Source organism: Trachemys scripta, chromosome 10 (assembly GCF_013100865.1).
Source record: "Trachemys scripta elegans isolate TJP31775 chromosome 10, CAS_Tse_1.0, whole genome shotgun sequence".
Taxonomy (NCBI): domain Eukaryota; kingdom Metazoa; phylum Chordata; order Testudines; family Emydidae; genus Trachemys; species Trachemys scripta.
In genome coordinates, this window is record NC_048307.1 from 1,401,833 (window position 1) to 1,424,001 (window position 22,169).

A 22,169-nucleotide genomic window follows, 5' to 3' on the forward strand; every position below is an offset into this window, starting at 1 on the left:
GTCTCTTATTCCTGGGGAGCATGTGCTGTAGAGACCAGTCTGTGCTGGCAGGATGGAGCAGGAGCTGGGGAGGAAGGAGATTTCCTGAGTCTTTTCTTCTCTTCTCGATTTCCATGGTTTTGTATGATGTGCCGTGGGTGGCTGGGACTGTTGTGGTCTGGTGTCTGAGGGAAAGAGCCGGTCAGATCTGTAGTGAAACGTTTGTTCCGCTCACTTCACCCTGGTCCCAAACTACCCCCAGGCTGGTCCTCAGTTTTACTCTTTCGTTTGCTCTTCCGTAAATATTTTGCGTGAGCCACTTTGAGCCAATGGACTGTTTGCAGCCTCGGTGACAGGGAGTATCTGCTACTGTTTGCCCCGTGTGATTGGTCACGTCAATCCTGTGGCGTTGTTCCTGCTCCCTGGTGGATGACCTCTGTGAACTGGAGAAGGGACGTCTGTTTATAAAGTGTCCGTGACCCTTTGTCTGATGAGTGTTTGTGTGACGAGTAAAAAGCTTTTCCGCCCCCGCTGGACGCCTGTGTTGGTGCTGCTCCTATTGACAAGTCTGGCTGGGAGCGAAGCGTTGGAGAGAGCGGCGGTGGCGCAGGCCCGGGAAGCACTTTGGTGGTTTTGTTTATAGCATATTCACGCAGGGGAACACCTCGGCCGGACTCCTCCAGCCCGGGTTTGGTGCCACTCAGCCGCAAAGGTGGGAACGGCTCTTTGGGTGAGGGGCAGGTCACAGGCCGTAGACCAGGGTTTAGGAGAGGGGGATTGTACAGAGCCTGCGGAGCAGAAAGGGGACAAATTGCTGGAGATTTTACTGGGCTCTCGGCAGATCAAAAGGGGGCAGAGAGACGTGTCAACGGCACACTCCAATTCCTGAGGCTGGGGCCCCTTTTCTCACACCTGCAGGTGGGGCCGGGCCTTCCAGAAGCTAGAATCGACGTGTGTCTGTCTGTCTGTCTATCTGTCATACTCCAGGGGATAAGTCTCACTCCAGTGCTCGCCCTGTCTTAGCTGCAGGGTCTGAGTTGCTGGGAGCAGATGCAGCAGCAGCATGCTAAGCCCAGGGCAGCCTGGTCGTAGGGGTCCCGTAGCCATGCACAGACCCCCGCATCCCCTGGGGAGCTGCCCATCCTTCGGCTGCAGCTCTGACGTCTGGAGCTCCGTGACCTTCATTCCAACACCGACCTTGTGAACCTGAATTGATTCCTGGTTTTAGTGCTTCAAATCTGACAGTAGCCTAATTAGGAGCACGTGGCCTCCCAGCCGAGCAGAGCCCTCTGGGGATGGGAACGCCCCTCGTTATTGTCATTGGGCTGTTTGGTTAACGAAGGGAATCTGCCAGGGCCGGCCCGCCGCGTAGTGCAGGGAGTGAATGCCCCATGACCAGCCGCACCCAGCAGCTCTCTTTGAAACCGTTACTCAGGTCAGAGTCTGTCTGCCCATCTGGGCTGGCTTTGTATTGTCTCCCTCTGCCCCAGGCGCCAGCTCCGGGCTGTGGCCCTTTTACACAGCGCCGTGTGTATCATCCAGAACTGCTCTTCCTTCCATGAGCGTCGACTGTCTGCTGGGAATTGTTTTCTTCCTTGCTGGGAAGCCACACAGGGATAGGACGTTTCCTTATGCCAGGGCTTGGGCCCACCGCTGGGAAACGCTGTTAAGAGAAAATAGACCCAGTGCAGTGGGGCGGTCACTGTGCCAGCCAGACCTAGAGACGCCCCCTACTCACCCAGCGCAGCTACGGGGCAGGGGTCCCAATTGCTGCCCAGCTGGGGACGCTGCCTGGAGCCAGGAGGCCAGCGCTGAGCCTCTCACTGAGGGCGACCGGCTGTGCTGGGGAGCACAGTCTATCCACCTGGGGGGCAGGGGGGACGGCGCAGCTCCTGAGGCAGCCATGAACTGGCCCCTTGCTTGGCTGGCAAGGCAGCAGGGAACACACCGGTGGCCGCTCAGCTGCCCTACGAAACGAGGGCAGGAAGCCGGGCACTGCTCCATTCCCCCCAGCCTGCTCTGCAGCAGCCGTCTCCGGCCACCTCAGCAGGCAGGTGCCAGGAGCACGCTGGCAACTTGAGGCTTGGTGTTGGTGCTTCCCAATTCCAGAGATTTCTGCTCTTCTCTGCCATGCTGTAGCCCTCTGGCCTCCTCCCCCCAACTCCCCCGGTTTGCTCCCCATCCCTGCCACCCTAACAATGAACTGACCCAGTGCTTTCCTCCCCCCAGGAGGTTGCATCCCGTCCTGCCCACTGCAGCAGCCAGCTCTGGTGTAGCTACTCCCCTGTTGTCCGTGTGTCTGATGAACGTTTCCAGCAGAGCTTAGCTCACCCTGGCGCACCTGCCTGGGAGCCCTGGGACGGCTTAGCCTGGGGGGCCGGGCAAGGGCTGCTTGCTGCCCTCCATCCGCACCGGCGGTGGCGCTGGTCAGGAGCACAAGGCCGCAGCCTAGCAGCTGCTTCTTGGCAACAGCCCAGCACCGATTTACCCTCCCTAGAGCTTCCCCGCTCTCTGCGCAAACCCAGAGCAACGAGGGACGGGGGAGGTGCCTGGCGGAGCTGACTCCGAAGCAGCAATGTGGGCACACTGGCTGGGCCGCTCAAGGGGGGGGATTCCGGCTCTCTGACAGCGCCACTGGGCTCGGGCATCACCGGGTCTCCTTTCCCTACGGGGGTGAAGTACCTGCCTGGGTGTCCCTGCTCTAACCGGGCCCCCTGCATTCTAATTGATGCAGAGGCAGATGTGTGCATGGTGCCCTGCACCGTGCATGGCAAGGCTGGGTCCCAAGGAGCTCCTAGTCTCCATAAGGCTCAATGCAGTGAAGGCAGCTAGGTCGGGGAGGGGCGGGGAAAAGTACAACAGGGAGAGCTCCGTAGGTGGGGCCCCTCCGTTCATCACTCACCCTCAGTACCCTGCCTCCGATCCCACGTGCTACTTGGAGTCGCTCTCTGGATTTAAACGTGATTTAATAGAGAGAAATCTGGGGCCAGAGCCCGGCTGAGGCCGGAGCTGGGGTCAGGGTGGGTAGTGGAGGCTCAGTGAGGAGAGGCCAGGGCCTAGCAGATCGGGCTAGGGAAGTCGAGGCGGGGTCAGTGGCTGACCAGAAGTAGTGCATTGGGGGGGGCGTGTGGCCGCACAACATGCTGGGTCCAGGAGGCTGTGGCATGAGAAAAGCCTGAGTCCCTACAAGGGGAATCTTACTCCGGGGGGAATTCTGTGCCTAAAAAGTCTATGCCGAAAACTTCTGCGTACAATATTTTAAAATTTTGCATAGTTTATTTGTCAAAATAACAGAATCTGATCACACCAGTTTCAATTATCTTAGTAATTTATTTCAAAAGACAACAAAAAAGATTCAGGAAATGTTTTTTTGACAAATAGATTCCTTCCTAGGTATATTAATACAGAACTCTGAGTAATAATTCATTTAAATTGCACTACAGAAACCTATATCCTGCGCTCCTCAGAAGCAGTGCAAAGGCTTGGGGAGGCCAGGGGTAACGGAGGAGCTGATGGAGCGGGGAGTTGCTGGGAAGGAGCTGGGGAGTGAACCTGGAGGGTTGTTGGGTGTGGGTGGGACAGGTATGGAACAGTTGTTTGGTTGTTTTTTGTGGGGGGGGGTGAGGTATTGTGGGGGGGCCTCCCCATGCTGACCCTGGTTGACCCCTAGCCTCATCCATTCAGTCAGGCACATCTGCCTGTCCCCGTGTGGCCCTGCACCCCCACTCCCATTCAGCCCCTGCCCAGGTCTGTCCTCCCCCATTAGCCCTTCTGAGCCCATCTGTGACCCCCGCCCCCCCGGCAGCCCCGTGTGCCCCCCCGTCTATCCCCCCCCCTGTGAAAATCTCAGTCGCTTCCTCCCTATTGGCTGCTCCTGGCTATGGCTGGCTGAGCCGCTGCCCTCTGCCCTGGCACCACAGCAGCCCCTGGTGGACCAAAGGCGTAACTGCATCGCCTCTCTGGCAGAACGTCTTTTCTGTGGAAGACATGAATTCTGCGTGTGCGCAGTGGCGCAGAACTCCCCCGGGGGAGGAGACTATCAAGTCAGGCTGTATTAGCAGTGAGCAGGATGTGGGAGCTGCCGGAGCTGAGATGCTTGGGGGCTTGGTGGGATTGATGGAACAGGGCAGCTGTCAGCAAGTCCCAGCTGTATCTTTGCAGAGGCTCCCAGCAGGAGGGGCCGCCGACTCAGTGCTGGCACATCACGGGGAAGGCAGCTCGTCCCGCTGTGGCACTGAGCAGCGGCAGGGCTCTGAAGGCCGCAGGGCCAGGAGCTCCCCAGGGAGCAGTGTATGGATCAGCACAACAGCTGGACAGCAAGTTCATTAGTGACTTTGGGAGACCAAAACCTCCCCCTGCTGGCGAAAACGAAGCAATTCTGGGGGAGTTGGATTGGCAGGCAAGGAAACGTTCCCGTGGGAGCCCCAGAAGACAAACGCTGCCCTTTCCAAGGGGCTTCTCAGCCACATGACTGACCATGCATCAGCTACAAAACCGTAGGTCCTTGTGTAACCTGGTGCTCCCCCAAGCACGGCCTGCCCCAGCCAGGCTCCTCGCCCCAGCCTGGCTTCCTGGAGCTGTCTCTGAGAAGGCTGGAGATGAAGGCTTGAGAGAACCTCCCACAGGGAAGGGTGCCGACAGCAACAGGGAATGAAACTGAATAAGAGGATGATGCCGAGCCAAGGGAAGGTGTCCCAGCCCTGGCTGCCCCCTTCTGCTGCCCTGCTTGGCCTTCAGATGAAGCCTGACTTGTCCACGTTTTCCAGGGCGTCTTTGGTGTGGGACGTCCCTAGCATGTGGCAGGTTGAGGGTTCCTCTGTTCTTGGTACTCGGCTCTTTCTTCTTGACTCAACACTGATGTGAATCAGGTCTTTCAACGTGCCCCTCCCTGCGCACCCCTGTGGCCAACTCAGGGCCTAACCCTTCCCTCCTGTGAGCGCTGCTGGGTTTGCAGCCCCACATCCACCCATCACCCCATGGCTGCTGCGGTGGCCGCTAGACCTAGGCAGATTAGCAGTTTGTTTGCAGGCCTGTGTTAGCAATGCCTGTCCTTGGAGCGCTGTCAATACGGCTTGTGCAAGGTGATGGAACGTAAGCACAGCTGCCTGCAGACGCCCCGTTTCCAGGCTGGTTCTGCCTGCCAGGTTCCCCTCACTGCTGCTGGGTTGTTTTGCCAGGTTCGGTTTAATTTCGCGGTGACCAGCTGTTTAGAAAGAGCGGAATTAGGCGTGTGCACTGCATGAAGGACGTGGGCCCCGCGGAAGAGAAGTTATTGGCTCAAAGGACACTTAGACATCTCCAGAGCATTGAAATGATTAAAAATGAATCGGCAACAAAGTTAATTACTGTGTTCACACCGCTGGCATGCATCGAAATGTCCCTAATTATCTGTCTGTGAGCGCGCTCGTAAATTCTTTGAACATAAACATTTATTAAAGGGAGTTCATCCTTTGGGAACAACTCCAACCTCTCTTAGCACGGAGGCCTGAGAGTCTAAATCTAGAATCAGAACCACAGCAAAGCCCTGGATCAGAACCTCCCTGCACAGCCTAACCCGGATCTGGGCCTCAGCTCCACAGATGGGCCTTATGTCCACCATAGGCCAAACCACAATCACAGCCCCCAAAGCCTCCAGCCTACAGGTGGATGAAACCTGGATCACTTTATTCCACTGTAAAGCCACCCCACCCTCATTGGGAGCGCACTAAGACAGCACAGGTCCACGCGCCCAGGAGTCTGGTAAGGTTGCATGGGTGAACACATCACAATTAGTCTCTAACTGCATGAACGCTTGCTATTTATTTATCAATTCCTGTATCGAAGGGTTCTGCTGGGGAAAGCCCTCCCAACCACCCCCCCACAGCTGAGACGTCCAGCTGCCTGGCCCAGTGCTGCTCAAACTTTCATTTAAAAAACCAAACAATTCTCCTTTGGGCAGAGTCTGAGTATGGGAAATGTCAGCTTGAAAGCAAGAGTCCCAGTAGGTTCTGAATGACTGAAACCATGGGCATGGCCTGGCTGCTGTGACCCGGCCTTAGCTACTGTCGGCGAGTGTCACAGGGAACCGCGCCGGCTGGGAAGCAGTGCTGGTGCACCCAGCATGGCCCTAACCCTAACCCTTGTCCTGAAAGGTTAGTGGAAAGCCCAGGTCCCTGCATGGAACTGTGGCCTTGAAAACTGAAGCAGAGAAGGCAGAGTGCACTGGAGAGCTACGGGGGATGAGCGGGAGGGCGGCTGTTTGCAGTTACCGCTAGCTTGCACACTGGGATCTTTCTCTCGTCAGGCCGTCAATCACTATTGCTGTCTGCCAGTTCAAGCTGCTGCGTGGAGCGTGGGAACGGGCAGGCTCTCGCCTATGGAGTAGTCTGGGCAAGGGGCACTGTTGTAACACTTGCAGTAGGGAATGATCTACAGTTCACTCCAGTGGTGTCTGTCTTTTCTCCTGCTGTGCGCGTGGGTACAACCCTGAGCAGCATTAATAGCAGTCCAGGTGCAGTGAGGCGCAGGTGCATTTCAGGTGTTTGTTTGTTGTCATCTCAGATGTTTAAAACCCTCCAGAGTTCGTATTTTGTCTTTTGTAGATTCTCTCTTTTCCATGCAGGTTTTGCAAGCTCCATCTCAGTCCTGCTGCCTCCCAGCCTTGGCTTTCAGAGGCCCAGCACCCCATGGTGCAGGTCTCAAGGGGATGTCAGCACGTTCCTCATCTTGTATTGGGAAGAAATTTGTCTCTTCAGTACTAGCCCTGGCTGTCTCCATGTTCCCCAGCTCCACTTGCCTGGAAGATCTCTTAGACACCAGCAACAGAGCTGTGCCAGCAGCTGGAGGGGCAGGTCACCACCATGGGAGCTCACCTTCGGTGTTTTGCTAAACTAAACAGTTCATTTTTATGCCTGCATGTGGCTAAACTCCAGGATTACACACACTTCAGTCTATTGCCTCTGAGAAGAGTCAACTTCAGCCTGTGAATCCTCTGTACACAACGAGCTACACGAGCAAATATTTACTCAAGAGCCTCCCCCCACCTTCGTTCTGCTCTGCGTAGTTAGCCTGACGTGATGTAATGTGTCATTACAGGTACCTGCTTATCAGCAATATCTCCGTCAGCCGATGGATTTTTGTACAAGTTGATCCCTGGGAGGGAGGTTTGACATCAAAGCACTGCAGCCGGCGAGGGAGTGTGTGTTTCTTTAATGTGGGAGTGTTGTACGGGCCACAGGGTGCCTGAAGGCAAATTATAAAGAAATTAATAATTCAGGGTCTCAGAAAGGTGCTGCTGGGGAATTAACTCTTTCTGGGGACTGAGCTCTGCAGCCCATAGAATTGAAACAAAGCCAGTTTAACGAACATGGGGCTGACCTTCAATACCTGCAGCGACTGCCTCTTCTCTTCCCCTCGCAAATCCCAGTGTCACGTCTGCAGCGGGGGAGGTGGCGATGCTGGAGTTAGACTATGGCCATTGGGCTGTGTGACGGCCGCTGGCAAAGGGGTGTGTTCTCTCCGCTGCAAGGCAGGAGTTTGGGCTGCAGCACGGGCCAGGGATTGCTGTGCACGTAGTGGGTGCCCCTTGCCCACTTGGAGGAGTTGCCAGTTCACGGGAGGATCTGCCTGAGACCGGCCCAAGACGCGGGTGGTTACATTCTGGCACATCACCCCCAGTCTGGGTGACCTAGCCAGGTGGAGCAGCGACTGTTAGGCAGGGAGCACTGCCCTGTGAGTCTTTCGGCACAAAGCTGTGGCAGGAACTTGACGGACAAGTGCCTTCCTACTCGCTGACAGAAACAACAGCCTTCATCTTGTGGGACGCTCCCCCACGGGCCTGTGTTCCCAGCCGCCTGACCCTGCATCTTGGCCCGGCTCTCCCCAGGAGCACAAAGCCGGGAGCACCGACGAGACGCTGAAGGAAAACAGTGCTGGTTCCACCTCCCCGTGCCCGCCCTCCTCGTCTCCCCGCAGCCAGCGAGCTGGACAGCAGCGCTCTGCTGCCAGGAAGGGTGAAGGACCTTGTCCGAACCCTTGTGTGTTCACATCCTTTGCAGTTGCAGCCTGGCTGTGGGGCTGCTGGAAGACGACCACGCAGCCCAGTGCTGCTACCTGTGGGCAAATGGCAATGGTCATTGGCGTGTAGGCAGCCTGGCAAAGTGACCAGGACCCTGGCACCCCAGTCCTGACCGCGCCCAAGTGGCAGCACTCGCTGGGCTGCAACGCCACGTGCCTAGCAAAAGCCACATGAGAGGCAGGCTGCAAAAGCCTTGCTCAGAGCAGTTTGGCCAGGTTAGCAGCGTGGCTCAGGATGCAGGTTCGGGAGGGAAAGGTAGGCAGCTCCTCCTCCCAAGCCCACCTCCGCTTTCCCCAAGCATGCCCAGCCCCTGGGACTGACGCTACAGGCTGTGTGAGCACCAGACTGAATAGCTGGAGATGAGCCATGCCTTGGTCCAAGGGGCTCCCCCAAGTGCTGGACAACAGCCAGCAGGAGCTCACGCTCTAGTGGCCTTAGACACCCTGGGAATCGGCGTTGTCTGGTGCATGAAAGACCAGGCCCCATGGCAGACAGGTGCAGGGCGTTGTTAATACTGCCTGAGTCTCTGACTTTCCATCAGCAAAGCCTGTTGCGCTGCTGTCATGGATAACGGTGTCAGGCCACGGCTACGCTACAGCGGCACAGCCTCACTGCCCTGGCTACGCCACGGCCGCGCCGAGTGTCAACGTTCCCGCGGTGACGGCGGGGAGTTCTCCATTGCTCCCCGGCGCCGGTACCGAGGCAGGCGGAACCATTCGGCCGTTAACCCCCGGTCCAGACACAACGAGGTCAAGTCAGCCTGGCTGTGGTGCTCGGGGGGATTTTGCACAGCCCGAGTGCCACTGCTGTGTCGACCGCACTTTTACAGGTAGACGAGGCTGAAGGATATAAATGAGACGTCCCTGAGCCACGGTGCCAGGTCTGGCCCAAGCACTCGGCCTGGCGTCGTGATTTCTGGTAGGGTGTGTCCATGTTTTATGTGCTCTCCCGATAATGCAGACGTGGGGTGTGATTATACAAACAGCGGGCTCCATCTCAGGGCTTCCAGGGCTCAGCAGTGCCCCTGAGCCCAGCGGAAGTTGGCAGGGTGCTGCGGGAGGCAGTCTGCCCGCTGTACGGGCGGCTCCAGGCGTGCGCTGATGCACGGGGAGGCCGACGAGCCAAGCTTGCTACTGACCGGTAGATGTGGGATCTGCATGGAATGCAGCGTCCCCTCTGCTCGCGAAGCCCAGGAAAGGGTTAAGTGTGTGTGCGTGTGTGTGTACATGGCTAGAAGTCAGGTAGGAGCCTTTGAAACCCTGGCCCCTTCTCTGGCTGGAAGCAGCCCTCTTTAGCTCAACCGGAGGGCACGGGAAAGCCAGGAACCAAGAAAGGCTGGGCCCTTTACCCAGCTCTCCAGCCTAGATCTATCTCCCCGCTTCTCCACCAGTCCCCGCCAGGCTTCCCAGAGCAGAGCAGCGATGCACGGCTGGGCTGGGCCGTAGTAACCGGCGGACACAATGTGTGTGCAGAGCTGGGAATACTGCAGTAATGACCCCCTCCCGGCTCCTCTCTCAGTGGATCCAGAGTTCTTGCTGAGGAACCCATTTTTCAGGGGACTCTGTGAAGCGAGCACGTGTGCTGGGCCGGGTCCTCTCCATGCGACTCCAGCCCCTGCCTGCGGAGAGACTGGGGATAGAGCAGCTGCTTTGACGGAGCCCCAGAGAATTGCCATACAGTGGATGTGCAGGGAATTATCCCGTCCTGCTGAGTCCCCTGTTCGGCTATTCATTCCTTCAGCCTCCTTTCCCGCCTGCTCCCATGCGGGAGGCAGAGCTGCGTGAACACTGCTTAGTCTGCGTGATAGAAGATACCAGCTTTAGTGTCTCTGCTTGCCGTAGAAGGTGGTAAATAGAATCTACTTGTGTACCTGTGTTCTCATCTGTGCAGTGCGGTGAAGCAGGCCTGTTCCCGGCTTGCAGGTTAACCTGAGACACCTCAGGCCTGTTAGCAGGTGTTGATCCTGTGTGGACTAAGGCAGGTGACTCTTACCCCACCTGGCTGTAAGCGGGAGGTGGGAGTCTCTCTCTAGAGGTAGAGGACCTAGGGGGCGGGCTGAGCATTCCTGGCAAGGAACCCTAGGAGCAGCCATGCCTGGGGAGGAGTGTGGGCTGACTTGACTTGGTTGTTCATAAAGCCATGCCCCAGGAGGGGGTTGAGCCCTTCACTCTGTGCAGCATGTGAATTCGTTCTAGAGCAGGTTGGGAAGGTGCCTGCCCACGAGCCCTGGGTCTGGCTTGTCCATGGAATATGTTGGGTTGCGCGATACAGTCTGGGGTAGGGGCTCCTGACAGCTGATTTGGGGCCACCAAGGGTGAAATTTTGGCCCCAGTGAGTTCAGTGGAGACTCCCGTCCACCCCAGGTATTTTTACCTGGGGCAGCTTCTCTCTGATTACTCTTAATTGGGCTGGAGGACACGTTTCTTCTGCTCATTCCAGTAACATGGCCAAACACAGTCCTGACATCTCAAAGCTTGAAGTGAGCTTTACTGTTCACATCTGGCACCAAAAGGCTTTAGAAGCTTCGTAACTACCATAAAAAAATCTTTCGTTCCAGAAGAATTCGTGCTGCACCTGCTGTCAGATTAATGTGTCTAACCAGCGCTTTAGCCGGTGTTAGAAAATCCCCCCCCCCCGGGTTAGTAACAAACCCAAGAGGGAAACGCCTTGGGCTCTTCCCCACGTGCCCCCTGCAGTCCGGGGGTTGGTGATTGGACGGCTGCTATAGCACCTGGAGTGCTGGGGCTGGAGGCACATCTGTGGCCGTACTAGGAAGAAGGCACCAAAGACTGAAGCAAGGGGGGCAGCGCCAGCGAGTGGGCCATGTTTGACTAGGTGTGGCTTTCAGGAAGCTGACACGTTCAGGCTGGAGGGGAGCCCATCAGGCAGCTGGTCCCTGCCTCTGCTCTTTGAGAACCTCCCATCTCTCTGGAAGGGGCCTGTCCGGCTGTGACTGGGAGATCTCGGGTGATACCCCGGTGTGTTGTGGTTGTCAGTGCTGTGCCTTATTCCCAGTTCCAGTCCGCAAGTGCATGCACCCTGTGAGGCCAGGAGCCCGCTGCTTCCCCTGCCAGGACCCAGCGTGTGCAGACGTGGGATGGCTCTGCATGGGCAGGCATGAGGAAACACGTGCACGCAGCATGTGTTCTAACCGTGTGTGACATGTCCCATTGGACAGTTTTCTCTGGTATCAGAGGGGTAGCTGTGTTAGTCTGGATCTGTAAAAAGCAACAGAGGGTCCTGTGGCACCTTTAAGACTAACAGATGTATTGGAGCATAAGCTTTCGTGGGTGAATGCCCACTTCGTCAGACGCATGTTTTCTCTGGGTGGATTCACAGTAGCCTAGACAGAGAGTTTGATTGGCCTGGACAGCGCTGGTACTTCAGACACTTAAAATACCTCTGGGGCCTGCATTTTAGCCTCTTGGGAAGAATGATGAGACACAAATGAAGCAGAGCGTCTGGAGCTGCTGAGAAACAGGTGCCAAGAGTGGCAAATAAACTGCGTTCCCAACACTAATGCTGGGTAAATACACCAGGAATATTCACGCCATTAAAACAAGGCAGTGACGTGTGCGGTGTTCATGGCCCTGCCTGTTCACTTTCCATGAGCACTCGAGCAAGGACGCGGCAGGTGTAGAGACAATGCTCCCAGAGAGCCTGGTTGGATTTCAGGTGTGTGATTTCAGGGGGCAGTTCTGCGAACAGTCACGGCACAGAGGCAGCATCTTGTGACCCGTGTGTCCATTCACAGCCCAGAACGCGGTTAGCGAATACTTGCAACTACCCTTGTGAGCCGGGTGATGATTAACTAGCACAGCTGGGTGCTTTATAACGTGAGAAAATCAGAGACTGCGGGAACCGACTTGTGACAAGAAGAGAAGCTCAGGTGAAGGGACCAAGCCCTTCACTCGGGAGGGGCCAGGACTAGCGGCGCCTAAATGGCTCAAATCTCTTGTGGGACACTTGGGCCCCTGACGAACTATTTCATCCTACAGCGCACCCGCTGTGGCTCCTCTCCGGGGTGTCCTCTTCCTGTCCCGGAAGCAGTGCTGGGGTTCTACGACGGCCCCTCGCCTCTCAAATCGGCTCCAAGGTGGATCAAGGTGCCGCACTGGCTGCTCGATGCATTTGTTTATTTTTCAGTCCTTCCTCTTCCAGGCCTTCCCCCTGGCATTTGTGCACCTAATGTCCCAGAGCTTTTGGGGTGTCTGAGGCTCCTGGAGAGGAGTCTGATTGGACCTGGACATTTCCATGGTGACAGTTAGATACAGCTCCACAATTGAGGCTTTTTGTACTTGGCCCTAACTTTCCGCAGGGCCAGCTGAACTCAGGATCTCCGCCCCTCCCAGGCCTGTTCGGAACTCCTTAGGAACGTGTATTGGCCGTCGCACTGCACAGGGCTAGGGCAGCCAGAGCAGGATCAGACCCATTGCTCTTGGCCAGTGCCTTGACCCGAGTGCGAACCATGAGAAACCTCTTTCCCTGGGGCTGCCCTTGACTGAAGAGTCTGGCAGGAGCAGCATCGTTCGAACGTTCTCCCTGCACGCCAGCCTCAGGGCAGAGCAATAGCACATGAAGAGGAAAACAGCTCCACTGGCCACCTCTCCAACCTGTCCTGCTTCACCAACCGCAGAGTCGGCTCCTCCTTCTCTCCGTCCCTGGTGCAGCCACTGCCTGGCTAGCACTCCCTTCCGTGGCAGTAAGACAAAGCCCTGGCTGGGATGATTTAATTGGGAATTGGTCCTGCTTTGAGCAGGGGATTGGACTAGATGACCTCCTGAGGTCCCTTCCAACCCTGATATTCTATGATTCTATGTTTGCCCTTAGCTCAGCCCCACTCCTGGGAGACTAACAAATTTATTCGAGCATAAGCTTTTGTGGACTACAGCCCACTGTGGTTCATTTAGCATGAGCCCGGGTAGCGCAGGGTAACGCACTGGGGATTGTTGACACGGTAAGACGCTCCCACCACCCACAATCCCCATAAGCTGGATCTCTGCTGGGAGCCCTCGGTGTGTTCCACGAGGAGCAGGACACGGCAAGGTTTCAAATCTAAATCACCTGTGAAAAATAAAGCTGAAGACTATGACGTGCTACTTGCATGCAAATAACTCTGCCAATGCAGAAGTCCAGAGCTATCATTTTAAAGTGAACTGTAATTAAGTTTCAATGCGTGTTCCAGCTCCTGCAGGCCTGGGAGCCCACCGTTACCGCAACGCTGAAGGCTGGCTGACACTTCTCCCCCTTGCCTGGTTTCAGAGGTGATTTACGCCTCGAGTCAGGCTGGTTTGTTGTCTCAGCAATCTCCATTGCTCCGGAGCAGCGAGCGCTGGAAGTTCATTTAAAAAAAATCCTCTTGTCTCATTTCAGTAATTTACTAGGCAGTTATTTTGTATTTTTCATAATTGATTAGAACATGTAATTTCATTTTTAAATACATAGACCTAATAGCTCACGTAATGAAACTCTAACAAGCCTGAAGATGGGCCATTAATGAAACAGCAGTTTTATGATTCTCTGCCAATAGATCGTAATGGGGAATCGCGTCTCAAGCTGCCCTGCCCTGATTTATGACAAAAACTTGTTTGTGATCTAGAGAGAGCAGCAGTGGGGCCGGGCCCTAAATGAGCATTTCCTGGCAGTCATTGAACAACAGGAATCATAACCTGGATTTATGGGGTCTAAAGCAGGGCACTGGGACAGGCCCATGCTCTGGTACCTATGTATAACTGGCCTATTAATTTATGCAATGTAATTACTTGGCTCTCTTACTAATGAGAAATTTGGTAGAGCGAATGGGCACTGCACAGACCAATAGAAATACTGCAACCCCCGGAAGGCACCTGCCGTCCCTGCTTGGGGGAGGTGCTGGCTGGGGCCTAGGGTGCCATGCTGGCGCAAGGCAAAGGCAACGCTGCGGGCTGATGGAAATGCTGACAGTGGCCGTGGGGCTAATGGCTGAAGTAAATGGCAGGAACGAAGTGGGGTTAAGACTCCGACGGTCCGGGAGTTCAGGCTCCAGCCTCGTGCTCCTGCCTGGTCACTGCAAACGGAAGCGCTGGCAAATCCGGGTCCCTGGCAAGGGGGTTGTGCACGGCTGGGGAAGCTCAGAGGAGCTCGCAGCCCTTGCAGTGGGTGCTTGTGCTGCTATAAGTGGGTATGGGCAGGGGCGCGCAGTACTCCTGCCGTTGCTGTCCCTGTCTGCCTTGATCCTGGCCAGACTGCACACCACCAGGTCTCGTCTATTAAAATGACTCGTGCTCTGGGTCCTTCTCCACCCTGCTCCGTGGGCTCCCTCTCGTGCCAGGACTGCCTGAGAACCTCCACTGGTCTTCCCCAGCCCTTGTAGAATTCCCGGGGAGCACATAATTAGGTTTAATTCATCTGTGAGTCTCTCCGAGCTGACCCAGCAGTGCTTCAGATGGTGGTTCTTAGGCCTGCACTGTGCTGCCGAGGAGGCTCAGAGGGGCAGAGTAAAGCAGAGTGCCCGGTGCCATGGGGGGGAAAGCAGGGGAGGGAGAGGGGGGTGCATGTCAGCTGCAGAACTTCACCTTGGTCTGCAGTCCAGCCAGGCTGTGTTTGCAAGGGACTCAGCACCTTGCACCGTGTTGCGTTAGATGAAGTCTTGCTGAGTTATGACCTGTAGGGGAGAGCACGCCGCAGCCGAACAAGCCGTTAGGGCCACCGTTGATGCTGCTGGCTCCCAGCATGCACTGAAATCCGTCAGGCTGTCACTTTCAGTGGGGCTGCTGGAGTGTAAATTAATCCAGAGGGCAGCGTCCTGGCTGCCGAATTCTGCCTCGCTGCAGCCCCCAGAATAGGTTTGCTGTGCTGGGAGCCAACGTGCGAGGCTCCCTCTGGAAGGCGGACCCTCGTTTTCCTGGCTGACGAAACCGATAACCTGCCGTTGGGTGGAGACGCTGGGCTAATAGAATTGCAGCGTCTGGTCGTTCTGTCACACCTGAATGTGAAGAGGAGCAGCAGGAGACCCAGCTCCTGGGCCGGGGAACCTCAATGGGCCGTGCGCACGCTCCTCGGGGGCGCAGCAGGTGCCAGACTGGGTACGTCTACACTGGGATCAGAGACCCGCTGGCCTGGGACAGCTGACTTGAGCTCCCAGGGCTCGAATGCAGGGCTACAAATTGCCGTGTAGACATTCGGGCTTGGGCTGGAGCATGGGTTGTGGGACCTCCCCCTCCCGGTGCGGGGCAGCCATGGGTCTTTATTGCAGTGTAGACATGCCCACTAAAGCTGAGGGTGCCAGGGGAGAAGCAGCCCTGGGGAGCTCTGACTTCCTGCTGTGAAGCCGAGGCAGGGGCGTGGGCATTGTCTGAGGGCACCAAGCAGCTGAAATTAAATCTCTCCTTTACCCAGCAAGCCGGTGCATGGTTCCGCAGAGAAAGCGGGGCTGGGGCCCCACGCAGGAGTCCTAGTATCAGCTTGGGGGGTTGACAGGAGCAAGGAATGCCCGTCTGCCCAGGCATCCTCCCCAGCTCCCTGCCCGAAGGGTGCCAGACAGACGCCGGGCTGAGGCCAGGGTGTTGCAGGCAGGGGCAGCCTAGCACCAGGCTGAATGGCTCTGATGCTGTGGGGCAGGAGAGGTACAGAAAGGGCACCACAGCCTGCAGCACTGCGGGACTAGCACAAAGCGGCTCCCTGGGCCCTGCCCCTCTGGAAAGGACATGGGCGACGTGGCGGTGGCTGCTGCGGGGGCAGATGGTGAGAATGGGCTGCCCTGAAGAAACTCCTGCAGCAGGTTATTGCCCAGCAGTTCAACTCCCGGTTCCACCTCCACACCAGCAGCCACCCTGTTAATAGCCTGTGGCAATCAGCAGCCGTCTCGGTCACACCTGGGAAAGTCAGCAGGTGTCATGAGCCACCTGGCCCAAGCAGCAGCTGCAGTCTGCGTGCAATTCCCCCACCTGTCCCATGCAGCTCAGGTGCCAGCCTCCAACCCGCCCCCAGCAAAGGGGGCAGCAGTGACACAGACACAGTTTGCCCACATGGCAGGTCCTATGTTCTAGGGCTTCGTTCTTGTGACCATTGGTTACTTGGGGGGGGGGGTCCCTGGGGGGTGCCGGAGGTTGGGTGCTGCAGACCATGAGAAAGGGCCGTGCAGCGTGTGCACACACTGCTCTCTCACACGGGGTCAGTCCCTGAGCGCAGCTCCAGGGCTGGGCCACTGCCTGCACAGGGAGGCTCTCCGGCTCCAAGCCCCACAGCAGGATTATCGCCACGCTGCTGAGGAGGTGTGAGCCCAGGGCATCCCAGAGCGCGATCAGACCTCGTGGGCCCATCCCTTGGGGCTCCCCTCCCCACCCCAAGAATCTCATTCCCCCAAATCCCCTCATTCTCTGCGAGCAGCAGGGCCCCATGGCGCACGCAGTAGTCAGGCGATGTCCCCACATTTCCTCTCGCTCCCAGGCCTCGTGGGTGGGAAATAGGGTTGGCTGGGAGTGGGCATCAGCAGCCTCCCTCGCCCTGCTGCCGTCGCCAGGGTTGGCAGCTGTGGGAGGGCTTGGCAATAATGCCAGAAGGCGCCAGCTGCAATTTGTTTTGCAAATGGCAAAAGTGCTGTAGTACCCAAGGGGAACCGCCTGGCCTGCAGCTCCTGGGAGCCAGGCTTGTGAGCGGAGAGGGGGCTGTGAGCAGAACGGCTTGCAGGTGCCTGACGCTGCACAGCGCTGGCAGCCCTGCGCTCAGTTCACGCGGCTTTCTTTTCAAACCGCAAAGGAATTTACTGCTTTAAGATGAAGGAAGAACGGCCCCGGCTCAACACCGGCTTCCTTCTGCAGCGCTGCCCATGCCCCTCGGGCCTGACGTGCAGCCCCCTACGACTGCCGCTCTGCCCGCCCCATGGCGCTGCCGGGGCCCCTCCCTGCTGGCCAAGTGAGGCGGGGGGGCATGTTTGTCAGGTTCTGGTCTTGCTGTGAAGGCCTGATCCTGCTCGTGTCCATGCGCGGGGTGCAGAGGAGCTCCTTGTGTCGGCGATCTGGGCAGCACACCCCGGTGCCGCCTGGTGCCGCTCAGCGCGGAAACAGAGGCAGCGTTGTGAGCGCTCGTGATTTTATCACTAGTCCAATGCCACTGGGTAAAGCCCTGGGCCTGGAGGCACGTGCCTGGATGCTGATCTAGGACAGAACCTGATACACTGCAGGGCTATTGGTAAAGCTTTTCCAGCGCCAGACCTCAGTGCACAGCCAGGGGGCTATGGAGACAAGCATCCTGGGCGCTGGCAGCCTGGCACCCAGCAGGTTACACGTCCCTGCCTCCATCGTTCCTGCTGCTCTGGGAGGCCCCCCAGGGGGTGTTTTTCACTGGGCCCGAGTCTCACAGCCCTGCTGGCCTGGGGCCCCCCGTTCCAGTCACACAGGCTGACCCAAGCACCGGCAGACAGGGACAACCTCTGCCCACTTGACCCAGTGTCCTGGGGGCAACAGGCCGTGTGCGCAGTTGTGGCCACAAGTTGTGAACAGTGCTACGGCACATCCAGATACCCAGCACACGCCCCTCTCCTTAGAGCTGTCGTTGAGATTGAGCCCTGGGACCTTCCCCACCACTAACAACTCACGTCTGGGGCCTGCCCAGGCTCTCAAGGTCTGTTTAACCATCTCGGCTGCATGCCCGCCTCGGGCGGCTGGCTGCTTGGAGGCAGGGCCGGTGGCACTAGGACAGATCCCATCATGACTATTTCAAGGGCAGATGGGGTCCTGCGGCAGCAAGCCACTGCCAAGGTCTCCCTGGGACCTCTGCATCTCTCACAGCCCCAGGTCTCTGTGACGATCTCCCCCACGCTATGGGCTATAAGTGACTAAAAGGACCTTCGAGGAGTCGTGTGACAGAACCGAGCCCTAATAAAGCAAGGAACCCCCTGGGCCTCTTGATTGTTCAGCCGGGTGATTGATATCGCACAACTTTAGCAGACAGCAGGCCCTTGCCCTGGTGGTAATCCTCAGCGAGGGGGCGAGCTCCCAGTCACGCCCCTGCAGACTCTGCTGATGGCTAGAGGGGCCGGTTCTGTCAGCGGAGATACTGTCCCTGAGAGGGACTAGCTTGTGGCGCCCAGACCGGCGGCAGAACGGCATGACTGTCTCCCCCAGGGTTTGTTTTCTGCACCCCAGCCCGGCCTCTGTTTGTGGCTCGAGCTGTGAGAGGGCCGCGCGAGCGACGCCAGAGCAGGGCTCGGAGATGCCCTGGCACATTGCTGCTGGCACCTTGGCCAGCTTGTCTGGATCCAGAGCAGAGCAGGAGACGCTCGTCTGCACAGCCTGGCTCTGGCTTGGCGCTCAGTCTCCGCCAGCTGCTCAAAGGGAGAAGCACTGGGTGCATGAAAATCCCACCACTTCACTGCGCCTCAGGCCCCAGGGGGAGTCGGTGTCTGAATCCTACGTGTCCTAGCTGAGGGGTTGGGGAAGGGAGCAGGTGTGGCCAGCTCCTCTGTATTCAAACCCGGAGCTTCCCTTGTCAGGGGTGCGTAAGCTTCCCTGTTGCAGTCTGCCAGCATCCTGTGTAAACCGCTCCCCGTCTGCCAGAGCGGGGTAATTGCCTGTAATGTGACAGGCCAGCTTCTCCTCGACCCAGCCTTAGCACTAACGCAGTGTTCCTGACCTGCCCCCGGGCGGGCGAAGCGGCAGATTACCACCTCAGAGCTTAGTTCTCGGGCAGCACTACAACCTTGTGCTGTGGCTGAGTCAGTGCATGGGTGGGCGCCGTCCCAGGGACGCCTACGCGCCGGTGCAGCAGGAAATGATGTGGGTGAGTCAGTCGGTCACACTCTCCTCTTCGCGTTACTGCTGACGCCAACACCCCACTTTGGTGCTAGGGGCACTGTGGTGCTGGAGGGGCACTGCTGAGCTGGAGGTCTGAGGGCCTGGTCATTCAAAGGCACTTTCAGACTTTTCACAGGAGTAGGGGTGATAACCCGAGCCCTGGCCAAGTCCATTGGGCCTCTCTCAATCCCTCCGGAAGTTTCAATCAGGAACCGTCTTGTTTTCAGTTCCTGCACTTGCCTGGTTAGTGTCCCTGTGGCCCACCTCCATGGTGGGGACTTTGAGCTGGGCTCTCTCTGTTTCTGAGACAGATGTTTTAAATGTCCGTCTGTCTGTCTGAACTCAAGTCCTTTTCCACTTTACAAAGCCCAACCGCACACAACAGGGAGGCTGGGAATGGCTGAAACATGAATGTGGGATTAACATTCTTGGAAAAAAAACCTGGGTGGGTTTTTCACGGAGCTCAAGAGCTGGGAAAGCCTTAGAAGATCAATAATCCATTTCGCTGGGGCCACAGAAAAGCAACTCCGACAGTGCCTCTCCTGGGGCTTTGTCCTGCCAGTGAGATGACGTAAGCAATGACAATTGCGCTCCTTCGGTCAGGTGAGGAAGGTTGCTTGGTTGCTTCTCTGAACCTGCCAGACTGTGGCAGTTGTCCCATCAGTAGCTACAGTGCAGGTCAAGTTTCCCATGTCCCTCGTCTGGCGTTGCATGCTTCTGCTGACTGTGGGGGGCTTCTGTCTTCTCCTGGCCTCTTGGTGGTGTGTCCCGTCGGGATGGGAATGAGTTTCTTGCCTGGTCCGCATTAGTCTGGTTATTATCGGTGCCCTGCCTGGCAATCACCAGCTGCCTGGGCTCTGAGAACGAGGCACCTGGGCTGTGTTTGCAAGCGCCTCGTGTGGGTCCCAGCTCCTGTCCTCACCTGTGCGTTTCTTTGCTTACAGAAGCTTGATGCCCAGGACGCTCAGCAGGCAAATCACAATGGAAAAGACGCCCAGTTACTTTGTCACCAAGGAGGCCCCACGGCGGATCTTCAACATGTCCAGAGACACCAAGCTGATCGTGGTGGTGCGGAACCCGGTCACCAGGGCCATCTCGGACTACACGCAGACGCTCTCCAAGAAGCCCGACATCCCCACCTTCGAAGGGCTGTCCTTCCAGAACCGCAGCCTGGGGCTGGTGGACACCTCGTGGAACGCCATCCGCATCGGGATGTACGTGGTGCACCTGCAGAGCTGGCTCCAGTACTTCCCCCTCTCCCAGATCCACTTTGTCAGCGGGGAAAAGCTGATCACAGACCCGGCCGGGGAGATGGGCAAAGTGCAGGACTTCCTGGGCATCAAGCGGGTGATCACGGACAAGCACTTCTACTTCAACAAGACAAAAGGGTTTCCTTGCCTGAAAAAAACAGAGAGCAGCACTTTACCGCGCTGCCTGGGCAAGTCCAAAGGGAGAACTCATGTGCAGATAGACCCTGAGGTGATAGAGCAGCTCCGGGACTTTTATAGACCATATAATATTAAATTCTATGAAACCGTTGGGCAGGACTTCAGGTGGGAATAAATGTCCAGGCCCAGAGCGGTGGTGAGGCGAGCATGCCGCAGTCTTCCATGAGGGTTCAAACTGGAGGCCAACGTGCAAGCCACCCCCTCCGTCGGCCATCTTGTCCTTCCTTGCAGGTGCTGGCGAGAGCAGCTTTCCAGACCCTGTGGAGGCCAGGCTTTTCCAGGCCAAAGGCCAAGGAGGATGTGGAGTTATGTCTGCATCCCAACATGTGCCAGGCAGAGACAGCTGGACACAGCCAAGCCCTCACCAGATTCTGTCAGCAGCTGGGGGGGCTTGTTTTGCATTTGGTTTTTATACTGTGACAGGGCACACCCTTAGCAGCCAGAAAAGGGCCCGATGGGCCGTGTGGAGGCCACGGGCATCTGATTTTTAATAGTAGCTGGTCGATACACACTGCTGCCCATGCGCAAACTGGCTCAAGCGTCTACCTGGCATGTACCTTGTGCATGTTCCGAAAATAACCACCAATTGGAGCATTCCCTGGCTAAAGCTTCCCGGGCTCTGGGTGGGTCAGTCTCTCTCGTCTCCTAGTCCAGTTTACCAGGACTAGGATGAATGCCCCACGCCCGCAGGGGCTGGGGCCTGCATGGGGCTCTATGACCCATGGGAAGCCATGCGTCTGAGGCTGGGGTGGGCCTCTCCATTTTGCCTTTTGTCACCTGAGCGAAGTATGTACCCATGAAGATGGTGATGTGTATGCTTGAAAAAAAATGTTTCCAACCACATTGTGATGATACTTTGTCCTGTGAATAAAGCACAGATTTCTGCTGGTACGGGTACTCTAGTGCCACTAGTTTTCTTGTTCAGCATGTGACTTCCTGTGAAATAAAGATGAATAGAACAGGTCCTTATTAAGGTACTTTTCTTAGGAATGGTCTTTCCACAGCTGGGTTCGCCCTGCACCCAGCACGGGGTCTGTGCTCAAACACGCCCTCATACACGATGCAAAACCGCCAAAGCATCCGGCGCTGGCCAGATTCTGCAGTGACGGGTGCCAGAGAAGAAACGAGGGAGAGAAATCAAGAGAAAACCTGTCCACATGGACCAGTGCTCTCAGAGCACCTAGGAGGGGACAGATACCGACTATTCGACCCAGGATGGATTGAGATGTGACACCCATGGGATGGGCGCTAGGGGGAGCAGTCCCCGGGTATCCCGGGGTGGCGGGGATTTCAGGCTATAAAGGTGACAGGTTGCTATGGCCGGGGGAAATTGCTGGAGCTGCCATTTCCCACCCTGATGAGGCACCGATTGATCCCGACTGATAACAGGTATGAAACTCTCCTTTCGTCAGGCCCGGGCCCGCTCTGTGCCTGGCCGGCCCTTAGCATGACGGATGGGCCCTGCCTGAGACGCACCCAGTACATTTATGAGCCTGGTCCCTCGCTCCTGTCTGGGGGGTTGGGGGGAAATCTGCATGTTCAAGGCTTTTCTGTGGCTCTGGCAGAGGAGATTCTTGCTGGCCTGGGGTGACCGTATTTCCCAAAAGGGAACATGGGACGTCACCAGGGGCTAGCCCGAGGCCCCTTCCTCTGGCCTGAGCAGTCAGCAGCGTGAGCCAAGCGCCAGGCAGAGCTGAGGCCCATAGGCAGCAGGGCGCATGGCAGCACCGGGGAGCCGCTCCCAGCCCAGCGCCTCACCCAGGCCTGCCTTGTTCTGCGGGGGGCAAGTTGCTCCTTGAGTGGGTCACGCCATGACTAGCCCCAGCAGCGCCTGTTTGCCAGAAGCACTGAGGTGTTTCCATGTGCTGGGAGGGAAAGGCCTGTCTGAGGGGAGGCTCCCAACCCCCAAGGGCC

General features: G+C 57.2%; 1 protein-coding gene across 1 annotated transcript in view; it reads left to right on the forward strand.

Annotated features, from left to right (window-relative positions):
• Positions 1-21,224, forward strand: part of HS3ST2 (heparan sulfate-glucosamine 3-sulfotransferase 2) — a 33,166-nt gene extending 11,942 nt beyond the window's left edge. The window contains exon 2 of the mRNA XM_034784957.1: positions 19,752-21,224. Within this exon, the coding sequence (XP_034640848.1) occupies positions 19,752-20,370 (619 nt within the window). The 3' untranslated portion in view covers positions 20,371-21,224. The remainder of the gene's footprint in view (positions 1-19,751) is intronic.
• The last annotated feature ends 945 nt before the right edge of the window (positions 21,225-22,169 follow it).